This window comes from Apus apus, chromosome 21, assembly GCF_020740795.1.
Source record: "Apus apus isolate bApuApu2 chromosome 21, bApuApu2.pri.cur, whole genome shotgun sequence".
Taxonomy (NCBI): domain Eukaryota; kingdom Metazoa; phylum Chordata; class Aves; order Apodiformes; family Apodidae; genus Apus; species Apus apus.
In genome coordinates this window covers 3,712,977-3,739,126 of record NC_067302.1, presented here as the reverse complement: position 1 = coordinate 3,739,126, position 26,150 = coordinate 3,712,977, and the positions used below count along the sequence as shown (strand labels likewise).

Here is a 26,150-nt window from a genome sequence, read left to right as displayed (position 1 = left end):
CAGCAGTTCTTCCCTTCAGCCCCACCCCGGAGGTCCCCGGGCTCTGCACCCTGGGGTGGCCACGGGGATCTCCTGAGATTGTGGTGGCATCATCCTTAAATGGGTGAGTTTGGGGTTTTGGAGTTCCCTGCCAGAGGCTGTGGGGGGGGAGCAGAGGTTTTCACCTGCCCATCCCAGTTCCCACTCCATTTTCAGCTGCTGAGACTCTGGGAAGTGGGGATTTAAGGGGAAAAGAGGAAGAGAGGGAGGGAAGGAGGGAGGGATGGATGGGTGGATGGATGGATGGATGGATGGATGGATGGATGGATGGATGGAAGAAGGAAGGAAGGAGGAGATGAAAGGAAGAAAGGAGGGATGGAAGGAAGAAGGGAGGAAAGGAGGGAGGGATGGAAGGAGGAAGTAAGAAGGAAAGAAGGTAGAGGAAAGAAAAGCATCCCAGATCTCTTCCTTCTCCCCTCTCTCCCCTGCTGGCAGGGCTGGAGGACCCCCAGCCCCACCAAGATCCCACCATGGCTGGACCAGGAGCCCCTCGGCTGGGAAGAACCCCAGGGCAGGGTGCTGTGTCCCCAGCCCCCATGGGACACCTGGCCCCGTGTGCCGTGGAGCCCCAGAGATGTCCCAGAGAGCCGGGGGGTTGTCCCTGTGCCTGCCCGTGTCCCTGGCACCCGGACCCAGAGATGTCCTGGGGGGTTTGTCCCAGCTCCCCCCCGTGTCCCTGGCAGGGACACCCAGAGATGTCCCGGGGGGGGTTGTCCCAGCTCCCCCCAGTGTCCCTGGCACCCAGACCCAGAGATGTCCCGGGGGGTTTGTCCCAGCTCCCCCCCATGTCCCTGGCATGGAGACCCAGAGATGTCCCGGGGGGTTTGTCCCAGCTCCCACCCGTGTCCCTGGCAGGGACACCCAGAGATGTCCCGGGGGGTTTGTCCCAGCTCCCCCCCGTGTCCCTGGCAGGGACACCCAGAGATGTCCCGGGGGGTTTGTCCCAGCTCCCCCCCATGTCCCTGGCATGGAGACCCAGAGATGTCCCGGGGGGTTTGTCCCAGCTCCCACCCGTGTCCCTGGCAGGGACACCCAGAGATGTCCCGGGGGGTTTGTCCCAGCTCCCCCCCGCGGTCCCGTCGGGGCTGACGCCGGGACTAAATCTGTCGGTGACAGGCAGGAAAGGAATCCCTGGAGAGGAGCCAGACACACGCTCCTCTCGGCTCTGCCGGGCTCCTGGCCTCTTATGGAGAGGAGCAGGAGGGCAGAGGGGCCGGGAGCAGCTCCCGTTATGGAGAAGCCCTGGGGAAGCCCTGGCTCCAACAGGAACCCGGTGGGGCCCCGGTGACCTCCCTGGCAGGACACAGAAAGGGGGAGACACACACACACACAACGTGCTTGGGACATCCATGGGGACAGCCCTGGGATCTGGCTCACAGCTGCCTGGCCAGGAGGGGACAGGGGATGGGGGTTCCCCCAGGAGATGCACTGGGTACCCCCGGCTTCCAGGCAGGTGCCAGGGACACTGGGAGCTCACTGGGCACAGGTAGAGGGACTTTTTTGGCCATAAAACACACAGAAATGGAAAATCCAGCAGGGTTGACACCTTCACAGTACAGCTGGTGCCTCCTGGAGAGGAGGAGGAGGAAGAGGAGGAGAAGGAGGAGGAGGAGGAAGAGCATTTGGGACTTGGCTGGAAGAAGCCAGGCCACTGACCTGGCCTCACCCCAGGGTTTCCCTGCTCCTAAGACCCAGTTAGTGGTGCCCCTGGGTGCTGGGGGCTCAGCCACCCTCTGCCACGAGCAGAAGGAGCTGGTGGGTGGGCACAGGGTGCTGGGTGCCACTGGGTGCCCAGCTGGTCAGGGCTGGTGTTTCAGCCTTCACCTTTTGCACGGGCTCCTTCCCTCATTCCTCCCTGGTGCCCAGCAGGATTTTCCAGAGCTACCCAGGAAGGCTGCCCTTTTAGACTCATGGAATCCTTTTGGTTGGAAAAGACCTTTAGGATCACCAAGTCCAACCCTTCCCCCAGCCCTGCCCAGGCCACCACTGCCCCGTGTCCCTCAGCACCATCTCCAGGGCTCTGAAACCCCTCCAGGGATGGGGACTCCACCTCCCCTGGGCTGTTCCAGACCCTGACAACCCTTGCCAGGAAGAAATTGTTCCCAAGATCCCACCTCAACCTCCCCTGGTGCCACCTGAGGACATTTCCTCTAAGTCCCATCATTTGTTCCTTGGATGAAGAGACCAACCCCCCTGTCTCCAACCTCCTTCCAGGCATTGGAAGAGAGGGAGAAGGTCTCCCCTCAACCTCCATTTCTCACCTCCTCTTTGAGCAAACCCCCAGAGCACAAAGAGCTTCCAAACCTGGGGGGGGCTCAGCACAGTGACAGGTCAGGACCTGACTGAACCCCCTCCTCCATGGAGCAACTCCTTCCTGGGGAACCTCTCTTGGGATCTGGGGCACCAAAAGCTCCTGCTCTTTCCCACATGTGACTGAGCTGTGCAAATATTTGCTTTGGATAGTGGTGCCTTGTCCCAAGTCCCTCAGCCAAGGCCAGTCCTGGCAAGAACGTGGCTCACACCAGGCACTGAGGACAGATCCTGCTCAGATCCCTCACCAGGATCTTCATGGAAGGGAAACAACCAGCCCGGATCTGTCCCTCTGCTCCTGGGATGCTCCCTGGGGACTTGGCACCTTCCTTGGAGCAGGGTGGTGAGCTGTCAGCTCAGCCTGTGGGCTCTGCTGAGGTGACCTTCCTCTTCCAGCCCCTCCTTGGCTACCCCCACAGCTGGGAATTCACCACGGAAGGGGCCAGTGGGGCTGGAGGGGAGGTTGGAACCCCATCCTGCAGCACCCTGGGGTGCAGGGCACGTGGGAGAGGCACCTGGGGTGCTCAGGGCTATTGAACGAGCCCCCCCAAAATCCCAGGGATAAGGGAAGAACCCTGGGAAGCCACTTGAAGGTCTGGGAGGGACATCCCAAACCTTTTGTGCTCTTTTTTCAACCCCCTGGTTTTGTGCTCCTGGAAACCCAGGGTTTTCCTTGGGGGGGGGGAGTTGGCAGCAGGAGCCAGGCAGGGCTTGGGGGATTTCAGGGCAGGAATTTGGGGCAGGGGCCAGGGTGGTGGTGGCATTTTTGGCTCTGCCTGCAGTCCCCAGCCCTGGCCTCTGCCAGCCCTGGGCGTCTGGGACACTGGCCTTTGTTTCAGAGAATAAAGTTAGTGCTGTTACTCAGCCCGTCGCTATTCCAGCAATTCCTGCCTCCAATTCCTGCCTCCACTTTCGCTGAGCACCAGCAGCACCAGCAGCACCAGCAGCACCAGCAGCTCCAGCAGCACCAGCAGCACCAGCAGCACCAGCAGCACCAGCAGCTCCAGCAGCAGCAGCAGCAGGAGGGAAACATTCCTGCCTGGGGGCTGCCAAGAAAAATACCCCCCCAGAGAGGGACCCAAAGGGATGGGGACCAGCAGCCCTGTGGGGGTGGTGGTGGTGGCAGGGAATGGCAGTGGGAGCCTGGATCCCTTGGGATGAGGGTGGCAGCCTGGCTGGGGTTTGGTGCCACCCCATTCCCAGCAGGAACTGATCCCACCAGCACCACGGGTGGCTCGTGGTCCCCCGGGGGTCACCAGGTGGTGAGCAGGGGACACAGGGACAAGGGGTGTCACCTCCAGGGCGTTATCAACGTTATCACCCAGTGCCACCTGCTTCCCTGGGAAGTTTTGCCCACGCCACCGGGGCTCCCTGGGTGTTTTCCCTGCTCTTCACCTTGTGGTGGGGTCCCTCTGTCCCCAGGAACCTGCCACGTCCTGGTGCTGCTCCCCAGCTGTCACCTGGAGTGGAAGAAGGTGGCTGCCCCAAGAACCTCCCAACTCTCCGGGGGTTAAATCAAAACCACCTTTGAGTGAAAACTGTGGTCTCTGCCAGCTCCCAGGGCTGGCTACCAACTGGCTGCCTGTGGCTACCAGGAACTGCAGGCAGGGGCTTGGCAGGGCTGGAGGCAACGCTGGGCTTGAGGCAGGGTGGGAGTTGCAGGGAAGTCGTAGCCTGGTTTTGCTGGGAATGAGGATGCAGGAGCTTTGGGGTGTTGGAGGCTGCCAGGCCTGGGGGGCTCAGCCACAGGCTGTGGCAGCTCCTCCTTCAGTTCCTGCCTGGTGGGAGGATGGATGGAGGGAGGGATGGATGGATGGATGGATGGATGGATGGATGGATGGATGGATGGATGGATGGAGGGATGGATGGATGGATGGAGGGATGGATGGATGGAGGGATGGAGGGAGGCTGGAAAGAGAAGCCCACCAGCTGTGGGTGGCAGCAGCCCCCTCCTCCTGCCCCTATCACTTCCCCAAGGGAAGTTCTGGTGAGAGATTCAGGTCCTGCCCACACTGCTCTGGGGCTGTAGGACACATGGAGCTTGGTGAGAGCCAAGGGTGGGTCCTGCTCCATGTTTTTTTTGGGAATTGTCCTCTCCCCTCCTCTCCCTCCCAGCCCAGGGGGATGCTGGCATTGCATCCTCACCCCCTCCTCTGCAAAACCCCAGAGAACAGGAAACATCCCCCCATGCATGGTCTAAAAACCACAGAAAAGCCTCTTGAGCACCAAAACCCAACAGTTTTGATGGAATAATAGAATCATGGGATGGTTTGGGATGGAAGAGACCTTAAAGATCAGCCAGTCCCAACCCCCCTGCATGGGCAGGGACACCTCCCACCAGCCCAGGTTGCTCCAAGCCCCATCCAACCTGCCCTTCAACACTGCCAGGGATGGGGCAGCCACAGCTTCCCTGGGCACCCTGGACCAGGCTCTCACCACCAGCTTTTCAAAATACTTCCCTAATCTTTCCAGCTGGGCGAGGCCTGAGCAGGGGCAGCTCACCTGGGGCTCCGTGCTACGATTCCCAACCCGGGAACAAAGGGAGGTGGAGGTTGGGAACGTCCCTTCCCAGCCCCGGGGACATTAAACAAACCCCAGGAGCCCATTCTCCCTTTGTCAGCCCTGCAGGTCACCCAAGGTTTGATCTACAACCCGGGTTGATCTACAGCCCAGTTTGATCAACAGCCCAGCAAGGCAGATGGAAAAATTCCCAGTGAGGATTTTGGATCAGGTCCTTGCCCTTTTCTTCTGGCCTGGGAGTTACCAGCAAAGCTCCTTGGGGAGGAGAAACCCCCAAAGTCCCTGCCCATCCTTTCAAACCCCTCAGGCTTGGGTTGTGTTCTCCCTGTCCTCCCTCTTCCCAAAAGGTTTTCAGCCCTTCCTACATCTAAGAACCTACATTTGAATTTTGCCTGTTGAACCACAGCTGAAAGCCTGGAAACATCCCAAATTTAAACCAAGCTGCTCCGTGGGCTCCTGAGGTGACAACCCCGTGAGTCCCCAGCACCCACCCTGCTTCCTGCCCTGGCTTTTTAAGCCAGATTTCCTCACTGCCAAAACGCAGTCACTGGAGAAGAACTCGGAGGGTTTTGGGGAGAAAACTCCCCAGCCCGGGAGTCTGGATGAGTTTGGGATGTGCAGGAACCAATTTTTTGGTGGGAAACGGCTTAAATTGGGCTCTTCATCCTTCCTGATGGATCTGCCTGGCTGAGGGGGTGGTGGGATGTCTCATTTCTTCTAAGACACTGTTGCCCAGGGAAGCTGTGGCTGCCCCATCCCTGGCAGTGTTGAAGGGCAGGTTGGATGGGGCTTGGAGCAACCTGGGCTGGTGGGAGGTGTCCCTGCCCATGCAGGGGGGTGGGACTGGGTGATCTTGAAGGTTCCTCCAACCCAAACCAGTCTGGGATTCTGTGGTGGGATTCTATGAAGCTCAACCAGTCACCACCAGGGAGATGCAGGGCTGGCATCCCAGGGAGGCTGAAAAAACACCTCAAAACTGGGGGTGGTGGGAAGGCTGGAGGGCCACGGTGACAACACCAGTGAGGGACCACGGAGCACGTGTCCTTCTCTCCTGGGAGCTGCACTGCCAGGGAGCTCAGGGGACTGTCAATGTGCCCTCCCAGTCTGGGCAGCCTTTGGAGGTTGGGCTGGTGCTGCTGGCCCAGCTCGTGCTCAGCAGGTGCTGAACAAGGTGAGTAAGAACATCCTCACCATCATCTCACGTCAGGGGTGACCTAATCCTGGGAGGGGCCAGGTCTCCTCACCCTCCCATGAATGCCCAGGGGACTGGAGATGGTTGGCACTGCTAAAAGCAATAATTGCCCCCTAGTCATTTGGTTGATGACTTGTTTGATCCAGGCCTGACGTCCAACCTCAACCCATCCACCCTGAGGCCATCCTGGCTGGGGCAGCTGAGCCAGGAGACACCACAGGGACACGTTCTGTTTTCCACCTGGCTCCCAGCTGGGTAGACGTGGTCAATCCTGTGCCAAAACCAAGCCCCATCTCTCTGCCACCCCTCCCATTCCTTATCTCCAAGCATTTTGTCCTCTCTCTTTCTTCAGTCCTGGTGGTGGGGAGAATCACAGGATCCCAGACTGGTTTGGGTTGGAAGGGACCTTAAAGATCATCCAGTCCCACCCCCTGCATGGGCAGGGACACCTCCCACCAGCCCAGGTTGCTCCAAGCCCCATCCAACCTGCCCTTCAACACTGCCAGGGATGGGGCAGCCACAGCTTCCCTGGGCAACCTGGGCCAGGCTCTCACCACCCTCACACTCAAGAATTTCCTCCTCATGTCCAACCTCCATCTCCCCTCTGCCAGTTTTAATCCATCCCCCTTGTCCTCTCCCTCCCTGCCCTTGTCCCAAGCCCCTCCCCAGCTTTCCTGGAGCCCCTTCAGGCACTGGAAGCTGCTCTAAGGTCTCCCTGGAGCCTTCTCTTCTCCAGACTCGATGATCTTCAAGGTCTCCTGCAACCAAAACAATTCTGTGATCATACTTTTTGGGACCAATTCCTCCTGAGCCTTGGAAAAACCCTCTGGGAAGGGAGATGCCACCAGGATGACACCCTGGATGCTCAGCCTTTGCCATCAGAGGACGAAGGGACCATCTAGGGCTTCAGGGGAGGAGGAGCAGGGCTGGAAACTGGCTCAACTCGTTACACTGGTGATATTTGAGAAGGGTGGTTAGTAAGTGGCATGTTCACATTCTGTCCAGGCTTTCAGGAATGCATCCAGGATCCATTAGGGGAGCATCATTAGGTGACTCAGGCCGGGGACATGCGGATTTATCCGGGATTTCAAGCCCAAGCCACCTGTAATTGCTTCTCAGGAGAGGGATGCTTAAAGTAATCAGCTGTTCCAACCATGCCCCTGGCTCCAGGGGGGGAAGGGAGAAGGGCTGGAGGGGTGTCCTGCACCCAACCCCTCCCTGGCTGACAAGGGGGGAAAAAAATACAGGGCAGGAAAGTGCCCCAGGGATGGAGCTGCTTGGTGGCTTCTCCTTTGAAGTCAGGGTGACACTGGGCCTGCTGAGCTGGGGTGATAGGGGAGAGATAAGGAGGGTAAATAAACCCTGGTGGCAGCAGAGGGCAAGGATCAAGCACCCCCGTGCCATGGATCCCAAAGAGGAACGTCCCCATCCCTGGTAAGGAACCTCCTGGGCAGGGAGGAGGGGTGGGGACAACCCTGCCAAGGGGAGGGGTGACACCAGGGAAGAGCAAGGGGAGCTCCTGGGGGGGACACGGGTGGTGTCCCGGCAGGGGAGGGAGAGCAGGCACCCCCCCCCAGCCTCCCCCAGCTGCAAAACCTCCAGCCCACCTCCAGAGCTTCTCCTGGAAACACCATCCTTTCCCTCGGCACGTCCAGAGGGAGCTGCTGTGGGTTGGGGGGACAAGGACACCCCCTCCCTGGTGCATCCCCCAGCTGGGTCCTGCGACACCTCCAGGCTGCAGATTGAGCTTAAACTTAGTTTTCTCCCTCCTTTCCTAACAAAACACCACTTGGCAATAGGTCTCGGTCCTCTCCAGGTGATCTCAGTCCTCTCCAGGTGATTTCCATCAAATTTGGCAGAACCATCAGGTTTCCACAAGCCAAACCAGTAACCAGATGTGAGGATCCACCCCAAGGGAGCGACCACAGCTCCCAGCAACTCAGCACAGACATGGATCTCTCCAGCTCCACCAGAGCTGGAGCTGCTGGAAAAGGAGAAGGAGGGAAGAGCAGGAGCCTGGCAAGGAGCAGAAGCCCACAGGGGGGTTTTGGGGGGAGCTGGATTGCTCTCCTAGGCAGAGCAGCATGAGCTGATGGCTCAGGAGGGAAGGGAACATCATGGAGGGGTGATGGGTGCAAGTTACTCCTGGGGAGGTCCCAGCTGGACAGCAGAGGAGAAATTTGCACTATGAGAACAACTGGACATTGGAATAATCTCCTCAGGGAAGAATCCCAGGCTGGATTGGGTTGGAAGGGACCTGAAAGATCACCCAGTCCCAACCCCCTGCATGGGCAGGGACACCTCCCACCAGCCCAGGTTGCTCCAAGCCCCATCCAACCTGCCCTTCAACACTGCCAGGGATGGGGCAGCCACAGCTTCCCTGGGCAACCTGGGCCAGGCTCTCACCACCCTCACAGCCAAGAATTCCCTCCTCATGTCCAACCTCCATCTCTCCTTCCAGTTTTAATCCATCCCCCTTGTCCTCTCCCTCCCTGCCCTTGTCCCAAGCCCCTCCCCAGCTTTCCTGGAGCCCCTTCAGGTACTTTTCTCACATTCTGAAGATTCAAGACCAATTCCTCCCACTTCAGTGATTCTGGAGCTGGGCCAAATGTCCTTCCAGGAGAAAAAGCTGCTGCAGGCAGGTCTGCAGATGCAAATCCTGCCCGACAAGCCTGGGAAATGACCCAGGAGGATTTCTGGAGGCACCTCAAGGCATCCATCACCCACCAGCCCTCTGCAGAGGTGCTGCAGGACACACGCCACCCCCCCCCCCACAGGCTGCAGTTCTCCAAAAACAGGGACTTGCTGGGACAGAACCACAGCCACCCCACCACCCATCCTCCCTGGGAGCCAAGCTCTGGGGCCAAGGCTGAGAGAAGCTCTCAGGCCCCCCAAGACAACCACCACCAGAGACCAAATCTCATCCCCTGGCTACTCAAGCACCTCCTGACTCATCCCTCACCCTCCACCCCATGAGAAAAAAGGGCTCCAGGCTGGGAGAAAAAATATGTGGAGGGTTTGTTGTTGTTGTTTTGTTTTGGTTTTTAATTTATTTGACAATTAACAAAAGAGGGATCCCAATCTGGGCTGTAAACATTGAGAGCTCCTTTCTGATCCCAACTAGTACTTTCCACCAACATCCTTTTGTACAGCCTGATCCTCTCCAACAATGAGCAGCCAACTCTGTCAGGGCTTTTGCTGCTCTGCTCAGGGTCACAAATCCAGAGGCAGCTTTAATCCCAGCAACACCCCCAGGCAAGAGCCCCCCCTGGCACCCAGGAGCCCCCCCTGGCACCCAGGAGCCCCCCCCTGGCACCCAGGAGCCTGCTGACCAAGGGAGCAGATGCTGGAGAGCTGCTCCTACAAGGGAGGGAGGAATTTTGGGGCAGGGAGAGGTTGGTGTCCCATCCCACTGCCACCAGGTTCAAGGAGAACCTGGCTCTGCAAGACCCAAGTCCTGCCCTGGGAGGTGACAAGGACAAGGTGACAGCAAGAGAAGAGTGTCCCATCCCCCTGCCACCAGGTTCAGGGAGAAACTGGCTTCACAAGGGCCAAGTCCTACCCAGGGAGGTGACAGGGACAAGGTGACAGCAAGAGGGGAGTGTCCCATCCCCCCTGCCACCAGGTTCAGGGAGAAACTGGCTCTGCAAGACCCGAGTCCAACCCAGGGAACTGACAAAGTGACAGCAAGAAGAGTGTCCCATCCTGCTGCCTCCAGGTTCAGGGAGAAAGGAACTCCACAAGAGCCAAGTTCCACCCAAGGAGGTGACAGGGACATGGTGCCAACAAGAGGACAGTGTCTCATCCCTCTGCCACCAGGTCAGTGAAAGATTCTCTGAAGGAGCCAAGTCCTACCCAGGGAGGTGACAGGGACACTGTGAGTGAGGAGTGTCCCATCCTGCTGCCACCAACCTCAGGGGGAAATCAGCTCCACGTGAGCCAAATCCTACCCAGGGAGGTGGCAGGGACACTGTGCCAGCCCAGCAAGAACCACCCAGACCTGTTGGCAGAGGGAAGCTTGGCCCCAGCCTGTAAAAAGCTGTGAAGCTGCAGAGCCAGCATGTTTGTCCCCAGGAGGGACTGGCACCTTGTCACCTCAGCTGGGACACTGGCACCAGAACGACCCAGATCTCAACAAGGGGAAGTGAAACTTCATCTTGGGTGGGAGGGTGGCCAGCTGGGGACAGCACCCAGCTTCCCACAGGGATCTGGCCAGAGCAGCAGCAGATCCAAGGGGGTTTTTTTGGGAGCTAAGCCTTCCAGAGCTCCTCACCCTCCCCTTGCCAGGAGGAGCTGCTCTGCTGGGGGGGCAGTTACCAGGGATGAGCAAACCTGAATCACCCAAACAACCTTCTGAGACCCAAGCCATGGAAAGCCAGCAGGCAGCCTCCCCATCCTGTCCCCAGAAGGGACCTCAGGGCACCATGACACCAGGCAGGCTGCCACATCAGGCCGCCCCCAGGAACCTGAGGAGCCACCAGGAGAAGGGAAGATGCACAACCTTAGAAACTTCCCTCAGCCTCCCCAGGGAGCAGCCAGCAGCTTCCCAAGCTCCAGAGCTGCTTTTGGCCAAGTCCAGAACCAAGACAGACCCCAGGCTTGAGACAGACAGACCCCCCCCCAGGGCCCAGAACCCAAGACAGAGAGACCCCCAGACCCAAGACAGAGAGACAGACAGATCCCCAGACCCAAGACAGACCCCAGACCCAAGACCAACAGACCCCCAGACCGAGAGACCCCCAGACAGACCCCCCCCCACAGGGCCCAGAACCCAAGACAAACTGACCCCCAGACAGACCCCCCCCCGACCCAAGATAGACCCCCAGACCCCAAGACAGACAGACCCTCCCAGATTCCAAAACCCAAGACACAGGCCCCAGTCTCCAAAGTTCCTCCAGCTGGTTTGGAACCTGGTTCTTGGTGGGCAGCAGGATCAACCATCTCAACACCAGAAGCCAAGAAGGAAAACCCAACCAGTTGGAATACACTGTATTTATTTGTAACAGATTCTAAAGAATCTAGTGAGTCTATGTCAAGCCCATTGCATGACAAGTGATACAGGTGTAGGAACAAAAAAAAAATAAGACATTTAAAACAAAATCAAGTGCCATTCAAGCTACTGGAATCTTCCAATTGCCCCCCTGGGGGGAGGCAGCACAGGATCACTGCAAGGTCTAGGAAAATTCAGATCCAACCCATTCACAAGAGTCCCACCACACACACTCTGGAAAGCAAAAAAGTGCAACTGCAACAGAAGTTGGCCTGAAGGAACCTCTTTGTTGGACACTTGGTAAGGGAAGGAGGGGACCTGGGTGGCTGTGGGCAGAGGGGGAGCAGTCTGGGGAGAAACATGCTACAGGTTTTGGGTCATCTGGAGTTGAAAGTGGAAGGCAAAAAAAAAAAAATCCAAGAGTTTTCTCTTGAAGGTGGAATAATTGGGATGTCAACCAAAAAAAAAAATCAGCCCTCAAACCACTTGCTCTGGGAAAGCTCAAGCTCCCACCACAGGGATGAGGATCTGGGATGGGGCAGAACCTTGTCTGTGAAGACATAAATGTGTCCTCCAAGCAGTTAAACCTGCAACAGCTCCCTGGTTAGTGACACTTCTGCAGCTCTGACTGGACAGGGGGCAAAGCTGGACCAGTTTCCAAGGGGGTTAAACTCATGTTAAGTGCAAGAGCCCCCCCAAATGGCTCCCTCCCCACCCTCTTCACCCCCTTCTCCACATCACCCCTAGCCCAAAAAAGGGAGCCATCTGGCTAGACACATTCCAAGGATCTAGTCTTTATTAGATCATTCCATCTGCCCAGCTCATACAGTTTTGTCACCAAAAAAAAAACACAACAACCAACCCCAACAACAATGGGAAAAAAAAACCCCCAACAAAACAACACCCCAACTTTAAGAAACTCAAGATATCTCAGCCTGGGTGGAAGCACCATGAAGCCACAGTGTTCCCAGAGCAGCATCCCTAGGGAATACCTGCTTGCCCACCCACCTCTCCATCCATGGGTAAATCTCAGATGGTTTTTCCCCACCCCCCCCCCTACCCCCCTTTTCCCAAAAATAAATAAAACTGGGCATGACAATCCAGGCATCCCCATGGAAAATAAAACACACACAATCACTTTGTGCTCCAGACACCTGACAACTTCAAAGCCACATCTGACTAAGAGAGACAAACCCTCCAAACAAAGAGAGGGTTTGTTTAGAGAAGACCATTTTTTTTCCTCAGGCCAACTGACTCGTGCACAAACCACCCTCTCCCTTTTGTGTCCCCCCCCAACTCATCCCACCTCCAAGCTCCATTTCTAGCTAGAGGATGAATTTCAAATGCTACCAGTGGCTCACGTGTGGAATTACAGAGCTGGGTTGGGAAGAGAGGACCTGCCCAAGGGGAAAAATCTCCACTGGAAAAGGTCTGTGGATCTCCTAGAAGGACACAGGCCCACGTCACAGCAAGAGCTGGAGATCATCTAGTTGCTTTGTGCTTCAAAGGACAAGCCTCACCTTCCCAGATAGCCTGGCTGGCCTCTGCCTTGGTGCATGAAAACCACACTGCATGCCAAAAAAAAAACTAAAAGGGGAAAAAAAAAAAGCAGCATTTCAAATTCCTCTAGAAAATCCAGGATGAGGTTGGGCCTGGGGCAGGTTCCCAGCCAGATCTCCTGCCTCATTTCTGGTCACATTTTGGCACTGCAGACCTGGGAGCTCCAGTAAATTCACCCGTTAGGTCCCTCACAAAGCTCTGCACAGCATTATACCATGCACAACCCCCCCCAAAAAAACAAACCCAACCTCCCCCAGCCCCCACTTTGTAGGCATTGATACATCCAAGCCCCCCTCCCCATTTCAGCAACTCCACCTGGACAACCCTTTGCTCCAGCCAGTCCCTCAGGGGCAGCAAAGCCATGCCAGAAAAAAACCAACAACCCCCCCAACCCCCTCAGTGACACAAACCCCAGTTTCAACCAGGTCCTAGAAACGATCTCATGACTCTGCTCCCCCTTCCCCAACACTGTTTGGTTCCCCCTTCCCACCCCCCCCACAACAACATCCCCACCTCAAGCTCTGGGGATGTCAACCCCTGCAGAAAATAATAGATCTATCTATCAGGTTTACAGTACAGTTGTGTTTATCTTGTTACAGGCACTTAAACAGGATTCTTTGGTCCTTCAAAGGAATCAGCATCAGCCACTCTGGCTTCTAGCTTCAGAAACCACAAGTCTGCACACCCCCCCAACACCTCCCCCACTGAAAAACATGAATGAAACCACCCCCAAAAACTGGGCTCCATGGCAGGGCAGCTCGACCTCCCTGGAACTCCAGCCTCCCCTCACACCCCTCCCCAACCCCCTCCCCAATTCCAGAAGCCATCGAGTCTTTCCCCCCCCCCCCACCCCACCAACATCTGGGTCATCTCCTCGCCACGTGTCCCATCACAGTGTACAGCAGCCAGGGCCTTGTCCCACCAACCTTGGGGGACAAGACAAGAGTCCAGGACATTTCCTCTTGTTGCCATTTCTAGGGAGGCTGGTTGTTCTTTTCATTTGGGTTGGTTTTTTTTTGTGGGTTTTTTCTTTTTGGGGGGGAGGGGGGTTTGTCTGTGGTTCCCCCTCCCCTTCCAACCACCCTCCCCAAGGCAACAAATACCTTGGGGGACAGACCCTGAAGTTTGTCCTGGCTCAGTTACAGGGAAGCCACGTTGGGTAGGACTGATTGCAAGGCAGGAAGGGCTGCACGTGGGTGATGTAGTAGTTGAAGTTGATCTCGCTGACGTAAGGAGCTGGCTGGTAGTAACAGGTCACGTTTGTGATGGTGGGGATGATGTTCTGCTCAGCCAGGACCCTCACAGCCAGCATGGCAATGAGGTTCAGGGTCTGCCTCCTCTCGTGTCCCATCAGGCAGACCGTGCTCTCATTGACCACCCTGTGGAGGGTCATCAAATAGTCATATCTTTTGCTCTCCATCCCGACAAAGTGGCTCTGGAGGTAACACTCCAGCTTCCTCTGCTGCTCCCCGATGTCCGAGAAGTCTATGAAGAACCTGGAGCACATGTACCTCTGGAGTGCCTTCATATCCACTTCTGACTTGGGCTTAAAGCCCCTCACCAAGAGGTTGCAGTACTTCAGGAGCCCCCCCCCACGGATCTCCTCGGGGTTCCTGGTGGCGATCACCCTGTTCCTCAGGTGCTCCATGGCCTCCTCAAAGTCCCCGTACATGCTCTCCCCGGTGACACTGGGGTGGAAGTTCTCAGCCATAGGGTTCTCTGAACACTCCCCAAAGAGCAGAAGGGAATCCAGGATGATCTGGAAGGAGTCCACGCTGAACTCAAACTGCCTCCGGAGGGAGTCCACGAATTTGAGCTCCACGTTCTTCCCACTGTTGTTGGAGAGGGAGATGAGGCTCCAGCGGTCGGTCTCGTTGCAAACCTTCACCAGCTTCTGCACGTAGGCCTCCTTCAGAGTCATGGGGGTGATCTTGTCTTTGTTGACCCCTTCTGGGAGGAAATCCAGCAGACAATCCATCACCACGTCTTTCACCAGCTGGAAAACATCTTCAGTCTTCAGATCAACCCCAAAGATGAGGTCCAGGTCTTTGTAACCCAAGCCACTGTCTTGGTGCAGAACGTGACTGGCTGCTGAGCCATTCAACCTGACATTGTGGACCTGGATTCCTTTCTTCTCCAGGCGACTACGGACAACCTGGGACACAAAGAGAGTTGGTGAGAAGCAGGGAAGGGTCCTTGGAGCAGCCCAGCTCCGGCAGGATCCGCTCCTCGTGCTTACGTGGGTCACTCGGGTGCAGGAGAGTGAAATAAAAAGCTACTCCCTCAGAAACAGGTCACTTTGGGAAGCACCCAGAGCCCTGCCAGCAGCTGGGGTGATTCTCCTGAACTCATTCCCTTGGATCAGAGCTTTCCCTGTGCAGGAGCAGCTGGTTCTGCTCCCAGGATCTCTCTGCCCTCCCTTTCCTTCCCCAGAAACGAGCTTTTCCCAACCTATTCCCTGGGGCGGCCCCTTCACCCCCCCATGGCTCCAACTGCCTCAAGAAGGTCTCCAAACCATCCCTGCTGATTTCACCAGGGTGGCTCCCTCCTTCCAGCCCTCCCCTTGGCCTGTCAAGATTCATTAAAACCAAATCAAGCTGCCAGAACCTCTCCAGAGCCCCAGCCAGGCGTGGATACGAGTTCATGTCCTAACTAGTAAAGTGCATCCCAACAATTTCCAGTGTGTCAGAGCTTGGTGCTGCCCTTGGCTTCCTATCAAGCACAAGAGGCAGCTTTCATCTCTGGGGTGTTACTCCAGTGATTTGAATGCTGCCTGCTCAGTCCTGGCACACCCACCCAGCCCTCCAAAGCTTTTGTTCATTTGAGAGGAGCTGAATCACTTGCCTGATTACTTAACAGGCAGGAGAAGGTTGAAATCACCCCCCAAGACCACACAAATCAATTCTGCTGGACACCAGCTTATCATTTAACTGAGCTCACAGAAAGTTCACACCTGCCACCAGCAGCTCTTCCCACCTCTCTCATCCCAGCAGGCTCATGAGTCCCAACCTGCTCACCCAGCACTTGAAAGAGCCAAAGCTGGGGGGGCAAATGGACAAGTTATGTCACTAGAAGCCAGTCTGACCAGGCTAGTCATCCCCACAAGGTTCTCCTAATTTGAGAGGCCCCAACAAGAATTCAAAACCTCATCAGAGGGGTTGAAGCCCCAATGGGTTGACGTGGCCCTGAGCAGACAGTTGGGGGGGGGCACACACACTGGAGCAGCTCCAGTAAAACTGCCCCAACATCAGTTTTGTTTAGAAAAACCAATCCATAAAGGTGAAGGACTCCAGCATGCAGGTCACAGACCTCTTGGTGACCAAGCTAAGAGGCCACATAAGCCACCTCCTGCTGCCCTGGCAAACAGAAGACCCCTTGGTACAAACCAGTGAGTGTTTTTTTTACACGAGTTAAATCCCACCACGCAGCTTCTCTGCTGGTGTTCCCCCTCTTCCCCCCTGACAGGAGCCACCACTGCTCAGGCTAGAAGCATGTCCAGGCTCCTGGCCAACTGAATGGTGACAGTCACAGGTCAGATGACAGCTCACCAGCCAGCCACCCCCCATCAGAAGCCCCATGTCCCCACCAGCACAGCCATGCCCACCACAAAGCCAGTTGTTTCCAGAGGCAGACAAGCCCAAACCTGGATTTCTTCCTCAAAGCAGACACAAGGTGATTTCCACCACCCCCCCACTCCCCACTATAAAATAAGGACCAGGCAGTGATCCAGGGAGCTCCTGGTGTGGTTGCTGCCAGCTGACAAGTCACCAGAGCCACTCACCCCAGGCACAGTTCCAGGGTGACTCGTGAAGAGTTTAGTGCTCTTAAGCTTAGAGAGAGGCAAGATGTAGGTCACAAAAGTGTCAGATCCAGAGCTAGGACCAGTGCCTGGAGAAGATCTCCCTCCAGGTTAATTCCCCACCCCCAAAGAACAATGATTTAACCCATTTCTGGCCACAGCTCAGGACCTGCAGCACTTCAGACCCAGAAGCTTCAGGTTGATCCAAGCTCCTGAGATCCACCAGAGCTCCCCCACAGCTCTGCCCACACCCACAGAAAAAAGGGGGAAACTGGGTTTTCTTCCCAACTGCTCCAATCAGCCTTGTCCCAGATTACCTCCAAAAAAAGGCTCCAACCTGCCAAGAGCCTTCCCACTTCCCCCAGGACAGCAACCTTCAGCCTACCAGCCCCAACCTGCAGCCAATGGGTCCAGGAATGTGGGTTGTTGTGGTTTTTTTCCCCCCCCCAGAGGGTTGGATATTTCCAGGGTTAGGCAGCTGCTGACCTGCTTCCCAAAACAGCTCCTCACGTTCCCTGTGGTTGGGATAATTGAGTCTGACAGGGAACAAACCCTGCCTGAGCCCTGACCTGCTGCTTCCCACCTCCCACAACAACCAAGAAGGAGTAAGAAAAAGAACCAACTGCCTTTTAGGTTACTGGCTTCTGATTACTCAGCCCCCCCCAAAAAAAAAAATACAGGGTCTGGGGAGAATTACAACCCTCAAACATTCCACGTTTGAAGTTCCTGGTGGCAACATCCTTCTTTCCCCTACAGCTCAGCCCCCAAAACTGCTGCAGCTCCGTGGGATCAAACAGGAAAATCTGGTGGAATATCTGATGCTTGCACAACCCAAGGGCAGTGTCCTGACAGCAGCTCTTCCCCTCAAGCCCCAGCAGCCCAAATTTAACACCTTCTACCCCCACAACAAGATGCAGCAGGAACTCGAGGAACTTCAAACCCAGCCAACCCCCAAGTCTCTTTCAAATGGCACCCTCCCATTTTTTTTCAAAAGCTCCCACTGAACCATTTCTCAAGCAGCTGAGGCTTCAAAAATAAAAATCAAATAACTAAATCCCAGGGATTAGTTTATTGTGAAAGCCAGGTTGGTTTTTAGCTTGGTGAACAGCCTGTTTAATTAGAAGCCAACATGCCCGATTTTACATTTGATGAGTCATGACTGAGGAATGAAGTTGCCTCCCAAACATGAATATGCAGCAGCTTATTCGAGCTACATTGTTAGCTTAATATTCAACGCAATTATGACTTTTTCTGGTTCAACTAACAGGAACTCCTGAAGGAGGCAGGCTCTGGAGGATGCAGCCAGGGGGACAAGAAGCAAAGGACACTGACATTTGAGCTGGCATTTAAATGAATCGCTGCCTCTGCCAACATGTCCACCGGCAGCACCAAACCATTTGGCGGCAGCAAAATGCCCCCCAAAAATGCCCCTTTTGCTTCGCCCCCCCCCCCCTCATCCCCCAGCTTTTGGGGGACCGGATCAACACCAAAGGAGGAGGAAGAGGGGGGGGGATCCAAGCGGGATCCGAGGCACCAGCTGCAGGGGTCGGGCATGGATTTTTAACCCACGGGATTTCCCTGGATGGGGGGTTTTCAGGAGGGTCCTTTGCACACCCGACAGGCACACGCGGTATTTCCGTGCTCCGGCTGTCAGCAGAGCAGGGGGGCACAGGGCAAGCACCCCCCGCCCGGACAGGCACCCCCCAGCCCCACCGAGACCCCCAGGAAGGGGAAGCAGGACCAGCACCCCAAGACAACGGGATCCACACCCCCTCGCCAGCCTCTAAGCACCCCCAGAGCCCCCCAAGGGTCCCACAACCGGGAACTGTGCCCCGAACCCAGCGCGGGGGGGGGGGGGGGAAGCCGAGTGTGCCCGGGCAGGGGGGGGTGGGGGCGGCTCGGGGCCCGGTTCCCGCCGTCTCAGCACTTTTTCTCTTCTCCCTGACCCCCCCGGGAACGGGGCAGAGTCCAACACGAGGCGGCGGAGCGAGGCCGGTGCCTCCAACCCCCCCCCCCCAAAAAAAACCCAAACAAACCAACAACCCCGGGGGGGTTTCCTGAGCTGCCTTCCCGGCCCGACCCCGACCCCTCCACCAGCCCCAGCCCGGGGGGAGGGGGCTCACCTGGACGATGGTGCGGGGCCTGACGGAGAGCGTGGGGAAGTTCCCGCGGCCGTGGATGGGCACGGCCTCGCCCAGGATCTGGTCCAGCCGCTGCACCTGCTCCCAGCTCAGGACGCTGAACCGGCCTCCGTCCTGCTCCGAGGAGCCCGCAACGGGCCCCCCCGTCCCCGCCAGCATCTCCCTCCCTCCCCCAGCCCAGCCCCCGCCGGAAGAGGAGCCCGAGGTACCCGGAAACAGCCCGGAGGGGAAAAAAAAATAATAAAAACGGAGGGGGGAAGAAAAAAAAAAAAAAAGCAGTTTGGGGAGGGGGGAAAGGGGAGTGGTGCGGAGGGGGGGAGGCGCGGTGGGTGCCCGGGGACGCTGCGAGGATCCTCCCGCTCCGCTCCCCGCCCGCCCGCTCCGCTCCGCGCCCCGCGCCGCCGCAGCCTTATATAGCCCCCCCCGCGCTCCCATTGGTCCGCCCCGCCGCCAATCCCCGCCCGGCCCCGCCGCCGCTCTCATTGGCTGAAAGGGAAAGTCGGGAGCCAATCAGAGGGAAAAGAGGCGGGGAGAAAGGGAGGGGGTTGGCAAAGGGGGAAGCCACGCCCCTCCGGCGCGTGCGGGAATCCCGGCGCTGATTGGTCGGGGCCGGGCGCGCGTGACGGGGACACCCCATTGATAAGTCCCCATTCATGCCCGGTTGGTGCTTTATTGATACCCCGCTCGTGCCTCGGGGACGCCCCATTCGTGCCCCATTGATGCTCCCTTGAGACCCCATCGGTGCCCCTTCCACGCACCTTTGGTACCTTCTCCACGCACCTTTGATGTGCCCCGGGCCTCGGCGCCCCACTGATGCCCCAAGGTCTGATGTCCCATTGTCACCCCATGGTCTGATACCCTCCTGATCCCCTGGTGCCCCATCCACACCCCTCTCATACCCAACCCGTGCCCCTTCGATGCCCTGTGCCTTGCTGCCCCATTGCTGCCCCATTGCTGCCCCATTGCTGCCCCATTGCTGCCCCATTGCTGCCCCCTGCACTGACACCCTATTGAGGCCCCAGCATCTAATCCACCGTTGATACCCCAAGGCCTGATGCCCCACTGATGCCCCATGGCCTGGCACCCCATAGTCCAACGCCCTCCCTCAGCCTGATGCCCCCCAATCCACGCCCCCCCTCCCCAGCAGTGTCACCCCACCACACCTACCAGCTCCGGCACCCGAGGCACGGGGTGACACCCCCGAGTGATGGACTCCCGCGCTTCTAGAGGTGAACCCCTGGAGCTCCCAGCCCCGCCAGCTCAGTCACCCCCAAATCCCACCCCGTGGCCCCGCTGCCGGCTGAGCCCCCGCCCCCTCCCCGGGCTGAGCCGCCGCCTCCTCCCCAGGCCATCCGTGTTCCCGGCCACCAGCCGCTCATTTCCTTTCATCCCAACAATTCCCATCATTTTAAAGACCTCATTATCTGCGGCATTTAACCCTGCAGACGTTTCCAGGAGGTGTCTCCCTGCCCAGCCGGTGCCCGATGCCCCACGGACACGACTCCACGCTCTGAAGCTGCAGCTCCCTCTCCTATTTCCCCCCATTCCTGCTTGGATCTGGGATCCATCCTTAAAAGCCACGAACTCTGTCTGGGACCGATCCAGCCCCGATTTATTTGTATACCCCTGAAGACCTCCCCCTAACTCGGGATGTTCTACCTCGGGGAGGTTGTTGCAGAGCTGCAAAGTCTGTCTCCGAGGCCAAGACTTGGTGGGAGCAGGTTGTGGTTGTCCCCTCCCACATCCCAAGGGTCTGCTGCTGGAAGCTGGAGCTGCCTCTGGAAAATCAGTGATGGGTGGGCTTGGGTTTTGGAGGGGGAAAGGGGGAGAGAAGGTACTGGAGTGTCCCTGAGCCCTGGACCACACCAAAGTCCTCCCCATCCCGTGATCCACCAACAGCCTGAGGGGTCCCCGTGGGGGCTGGAGTCCCCTCACTAGGGGGACACTCCATGTGGGGGACACTCCTCCTGCTGGGAGATTTCAGTCTCTGGAGGAACTGCTTGGCTCCATGAGGAACCTCCATCGGGATTCGAGGCCACTCCTGGTTACACCACACGAGGCTCCAACTCAAGGAGCAGGAGGAGGGGAGCTCTGCCAGAAAGTGGTTTTTTCCAAGGAACTTGATAAAAAAAAAACAAACCCCAATCAGGCAGTTGCCTCTTGTTGCAAAACTCCTTCGATCCTATCAGCAAAAGTGCTGGATCAGGAAGAGTTTCCCAAGAAGCTGAGAGGAGCCAAACGGCTTCAGGAATCAGGATCCACCCCACTAACCTGTCCTGGGGGTCCGGGGTGATTCGGGTGCAGGAGGAAGGGCCGGATGGGTGCTGAGCACCCCAGGGCAGGGCCCTCTGGGACATCCCCCCCAGCCATGACAGCCCTGGTGATGGGGCAGGATGCGGCCACGGAGCTGATGGGATGGATGAGGTGCTGCAGATCCTTGAGGGATGAGCTGGTGGGCAGGTGAGGAGCCAGGAGAAACACGCTGGTGCTGAGAGGGCCAGGGGTGCTGAGAGGGCCAGGGGTGCTGAGGGCCCTGGAGAAAACAATGGCTCATTAAAAAGAGCTGACGAGCTCCAGCCCGACTGGCTGAGCAGCTCCTTAATATCCATCACCAAAAGATTATCCCCAAGAGCCACCAGCTTGAAGCCGGAGCCGGGAACGGCACCGAGACCATTTCCTCCCAGCTCAGCAAGGACCAGCCCGGGTTTTATTCGTTTGTGTTGCTGGTAATTAAGGAATAATCATCATCTCAGGGTGAAACGCGGGCGGATCCGGCCTCCCAGGTGATGGCACGAAGGTTGAGAAGACCCTTTGGGGTGTGAGGGGCTGGGTAGGGGGATGGGGCCGTCTCATCCCATGGATCTGGGCTAGGTAACATCCCGGTTCTGCCCCGGGGGGACATCGGCTGCCGGGAAATCATCCAGGGAGGAGCTGGGATGTGCCCCGACCTGTGGAGGAATGGGGCAGCCCACTGCCAGGGGCCTGGAGAGGGGCAGGGGGAGAGGGGAGGAGGGGGAGAGCCCTGATCTCAGTGGAGCCCCCCGGGGTGTTGGGGACCCTTTTGCATTCCTGAGCACCCATCCCGGGCTGCCCAGTTGGGGGGGGCGGGGAGGGGGAGAGTGGGCAGGGGAAAGGGGCTGGAGGAGCTGGGAAGTGAGAGCCCGGCCTGGAGGAACAGAAAGGGGACCCCCTGACCCTGGTGGGACCGGCTCTGTGTGTGTCCCCCCGCCCTTAAATAGGGTGTGGGTCAACTCCCTGAGCCAGCAAGAGGGACCAAACCCTCCTCCTGGAGCCACCAACGTCACCCAGCGTGGCCCCAGGGAGCAGCAACGATTCCCGGCAGGGTGGGGACATTCCTGCTGTTCTGTCCCGCACCAGCCGCCCCCGGCACCGCCACCCCGCACAGCCCAGCCCTGCCAGGCTGCTCCCGGGCACAGCCCGCCTGTCCCCATGCCGGTGGCAGCTGTCCCCGGGCACGCACCGGCCACCTCTGCCCACGCTTGGGATGTCCCCACGCAGACACGAGCTGTCCCCATCTGCCACCCCCACGCACAGGTGCTGTTGCCCCCCATACCCGTGCGGCTGTCCCCCAGCAATGCCGGGGGACTCCTCCACAGCCACCGGAGGTGCCACCACTGTCCCCAGATGCTCACTGCCAGGACACCCGTGTCCCCCGGGGCTGTCCCACCAGCTGGCTCCGTGACCCTCAGCGGCCACAGCTGGTGTCACAGGCAGCGTGGCCACACGGTGAACACCCACCCGTGCTCGCTGCCTGGCTCGAGGAGTGTCACAGCTCTCCCCGTGTCACCAGCCAGGACCCCCAGCCCCTGCCCACACCCCCGGTTGCCATCTGGAATGAACGACAAGCGATGACACCAGGACCACCTTGGAGGCTCTGAGATGAAAGGGAGGGCAGGGTGTCATTAGTGCGGGTGACACAGAGCTGGGGAATGGCACTTGTCACCTCTCCCAGCTGCTGCAAAATGCTGCCCGGGGAGCGCGGGGGGGACACGGCACCTCCGAGGCACTGGGAGGGGGACACGACACAGACACATCTCCAGAGCAGGGCAGGGACCGAGCTGTCCCCTGCCGGGATGTCCCCCTGCTCGGCATCGCCCCCAACGTTCCTCTTGGGAATTCCGGGACGCGTCCCGGGGCGCCTCTTGGAGCCCGGAGCCGGTGACACCGGGGGTGACTTCACGGCCCTTCCCGAGGGGTCTCGGTCCTGCCCTTGGCTGCTTCCTCATGGATCACACAGAGGGAAACTGAGGCACGGGGCAGCCCAGCCACTGGCTGGGCCAGTTCCCTGCAGCTTCAGAGGCAGCAGCTCCTCATTCCCCGGGATGGGGGCAATGGAAGGGGGATAAACACCTCGGCACACGCGTGTGCAGGGACGTGATTGTCCCACTCAGAGTCCCTCTGTCCTCCCTGTCCTTGGCACCACTGCCACAGCCCTGCCAGGCTTCGGGAGGGAGTGGGAGGAGCTGGGGGGGCTGAGGGGGGGAAGTGGGGCACAAGGGGGGCTGCACATGGGGAAAAGGCATCACCCCCGGAACCGTGGGGCTGGGGGCACATGCCGGGACCCCCCCACACTGTGTGTGCTTTGGTGGTTGCTCAGCAGTGACAGCCCGTCCCTGCGAGGGGGGTCATTAGTCCTCCCTCATTAAAAAAGCTTACTCACCCCTTGGACAGAAAACAGGAATATCCTGGAAATTCCTGGGTTTGGGGAGTTGGTCCAAGGGGTGACCCACGGCAGGAGGAGGGTGGCCTCACGTGGGGTGGGGAAGATGCCATGGGGTCCCTGCTCCTGCCTTCCCCTCTGTGCCCGGGGTGGGCAACCATCACCCGGCTTCTGGGCTGCAGCCAGCACCTCTGGGTGCTCCCACCCTGAGGGCTGGGGTGGCAAAAGCTGCTCTTTTGGCTCCTCAGCTGGAGCCAAGGGCTGGATTTACCCATTCCTGCCAAACCCTCCTGCTTTGGGGTCCACCCCCCCCCATCCACCTCTGCCCCGGGGATCAGGCACCTTGAACCCTGTGTGGGGTGCAAGGATGGGACCCACCAAGCCAGCACCACCGTGGGCTCCGTGGCATCACCTGCCCCACGGCATCACCTGCCCCATGGCATTGCCTGCCCCATGGCATTGCCTGCCCCATGGAATTGCCTGCCCCACGGCATTGCCTGCCCCACAGCATCCCCTGCCCCTTGGCATCACCTTCCTCATGGCATCACCCACCCCACGGCAACACCCTCTGCCTCATCCTGCCCAGGGACCCTTCAGCATGGAGGGGGTGACCCCAGGGGTGCACTGGCCGGGCCAAACCCCAGCCCGGGGCCACAGGGGACCCTGAACTCCAGGTCTTTGGAGCAGGGGTGTCACACCAGCCTCGCTGGGCCTGCAGGATTGGGGGGGGGGGGTGTGAGTCGCAGCCCCCCCTGAATCACACCTTTCATTGGCAACCATCAACCACCTTCCCACGGCAGGTGCCCCAAAACGAGGAGCTCCGGCCACCCTGGGGCACCCAGAGCCCTTGGGGTCTCGGGGGGTGCGGGGTGAGAAGGCACAAGCGCTGCTGGGGCTGGGAAGGTCTTTCCCGGGGGATTCTCCTCACCCGGACGCCTCTTCCCTCTCTCCAGCTGCGGGACGCGGGTGGGAACGGGATCTTCCTGAGGGTTCAGCCCCAGCTCCTGGGGAAATCCGGGGGGGGGGGGGGGGGGAGCGGGAGCAATCACAGGGCTCACATGTCCCCAAACCTCCTTCCCTGGGGTTGGGGCAATTAACCCCCCAAAAGCCCCAGGGCAGCGCAGCCGGGCAGCAGGGACAGGCAGCAGAGGGGACGATGCAGCAGGCTCTGGGTGGGCAGAGCTGCCCGGGACACCCCCCCCCGGCACCTCGGGATGGTGATGGAGCCATTTGGGATCGCGTGGAAGGACCTGCCTTTGTCTTCTTCTCCTGGACAGGGAGAAATCAGCGCCCCCCTCCCCAGCACCCCAGCTCAGCCCCGGGGAGGGGGGTGGGAGCTCTGCTCAGTCTCCAGCTTTCCCAAAGCTGGGAACGGCTTAAAAAACCCTTTCCCGGCCGGGATTCCCTGTCTCCTGAAGGTGGGAAGGGACAAACCCTCCATCGTGACAACGACGGGGTCAAGCTCTCACAGCCACCTCATTCATCGGGGACAGGCAGGAGCAGGAGCCTGAAAAGGCAGGAAAAAAAAACCTTCCCCTCCCCCCAACTAAAAAGTCACATTAATTTATTAGAATATTCATGATAAAAACCAAGATTCTCTTTACACGTGGTTTTGGTTGTCGGCTGTGTTGTAGTGTGGGGGTTTTTGTTGTTGTTTTTCTTTTCTCTGTTTGGTTTTTTTTGTTTGGTTGGTTGGTTGTTTTTTTTGTTTGTTTTTATACAAGAGAATTTTTCATTGCTTTGTTGGTTTTTTTCCTCCTGGAAAGAGAGCAGGGGGGGGCAAGGCAGGCGCAGGCAGCGACGTGGGTTCTCACCCCAGTGTGACACCAGTCCCCTGGGGTCCCAGTTGGGACACGGAGCAGGTGGGAGTGCAGGGTGGGTGCCCCCCCCCCCCCCCAAGGCAGTGGGGCTGGGGGACACACGTGTGGCAAGGCACAGCACGGGGAGGGGGGGGCAAGCAACCCGGGCTCCCCGGGGAGGGGGTGACACCCACCCCGCAGCGTGGGGGAGGCAGCACCCCTGGTGAAGGGTGGTGGGTGCTGGTGGGTGGCACGTGGGGGACGAAGGTGACAGGCTCAAGGAGGATGCAGGACACCCTGAGCCCACCAGGGTATGTCCTGAAGTGCCTCATCTATGTGGTTTTTAAAAACCTCCAGGGCTGGTGACCCCACCAGCTCCCCAGGCAGGCTGTGCCAGGGCCTGACCCCTCTTCCAGTAAAGAGATTCTTTCCAGTATCCAGTCTAAACCTCCCCTGGCACAACTTGAGGCCATTTCCTCTGGTCTTATCCTTATTTACTTGAGAGAACAGGCCAACACCCACCTCCCTACAACCTCCTTCCAGCCTCCTTCTCCACACCAAACAATCCCAGGTCACCGCAACACCCAACGCTCCCTCCCAGCCAAACCAGCACCCCCAGCTGTTCCCCTCCTGCCAACCTCCCACCCCCCATGTGTCCCCACGCTGGGTGAACTGGTCCCCAGCTCTTCCCCAGCTCCTCTTGGTGGCAGAGAGAGCAAAATAATCCCCCCCTCAGGTAGCAAATACTCCCCCTGCACGACCCCCCCCCACGGAGCCCGGACGCCGTCTTTGGTTAAGGAGCAGCCAGTGCCCCTGGCTGGGGTGAGGGGCTGGCAGAGGGTCCCCATGGGGACAGGTGACAGCAATTCCAGGAGGGATGGAGAGGCCCAGGCTTGCAGGGCCACTCAAAGCGAGGGGGGACCCAGCTCCCCCCTTGCATGGCTATAGGATATTTGTTTAACAAGACCTGGCGTGGAATGCAGGGCCAGAGGTGAAGTTCCCGGAGGGCCCACGGGGATGTGGCCAAGGCTGGGGCAGCAACATGAGCCCGAGGTGCTGGATGAGGTGGTGGGTGCAGAGCCTGGCTCCCCTCTTCCCCTCCCTCCACTCTGGAGCAAG

The 26,150-nt window shown here is 58.6% G+C and overlaps 1 protein-coding gene across 1 annotated transcript; it reads right to left on the bottom strand.

Moving 5' to 3' along the window:
- Positions 1 to 13,469: 13,469 nt before the first annotated feature.
- On the bottom strand, positions 13,470 to 18,710 carry TENT5B (terminal nucleotidyltransferase 5B). The gene is made up of 2 exons (XM_051638285.1): positions 18,534 to 18,710; positions 13,470 to 14,766 (listed from the first exon to the last, which is right to left on the bottom strand). The coding sequence occupies exons 1-2, from the start codon at positions 18,708 to 18,710 to the stop codon at positions 13,747 to 13,749; spliced, it is 1,197 nt and encodes a 398-aa protein (XP_051494245.1). The 3' UTR covers positions 13,470 to 13,746.
- Between the last annotated feature and the right edge of the window lie 7,440 nt (positions 18,711 to 26,150).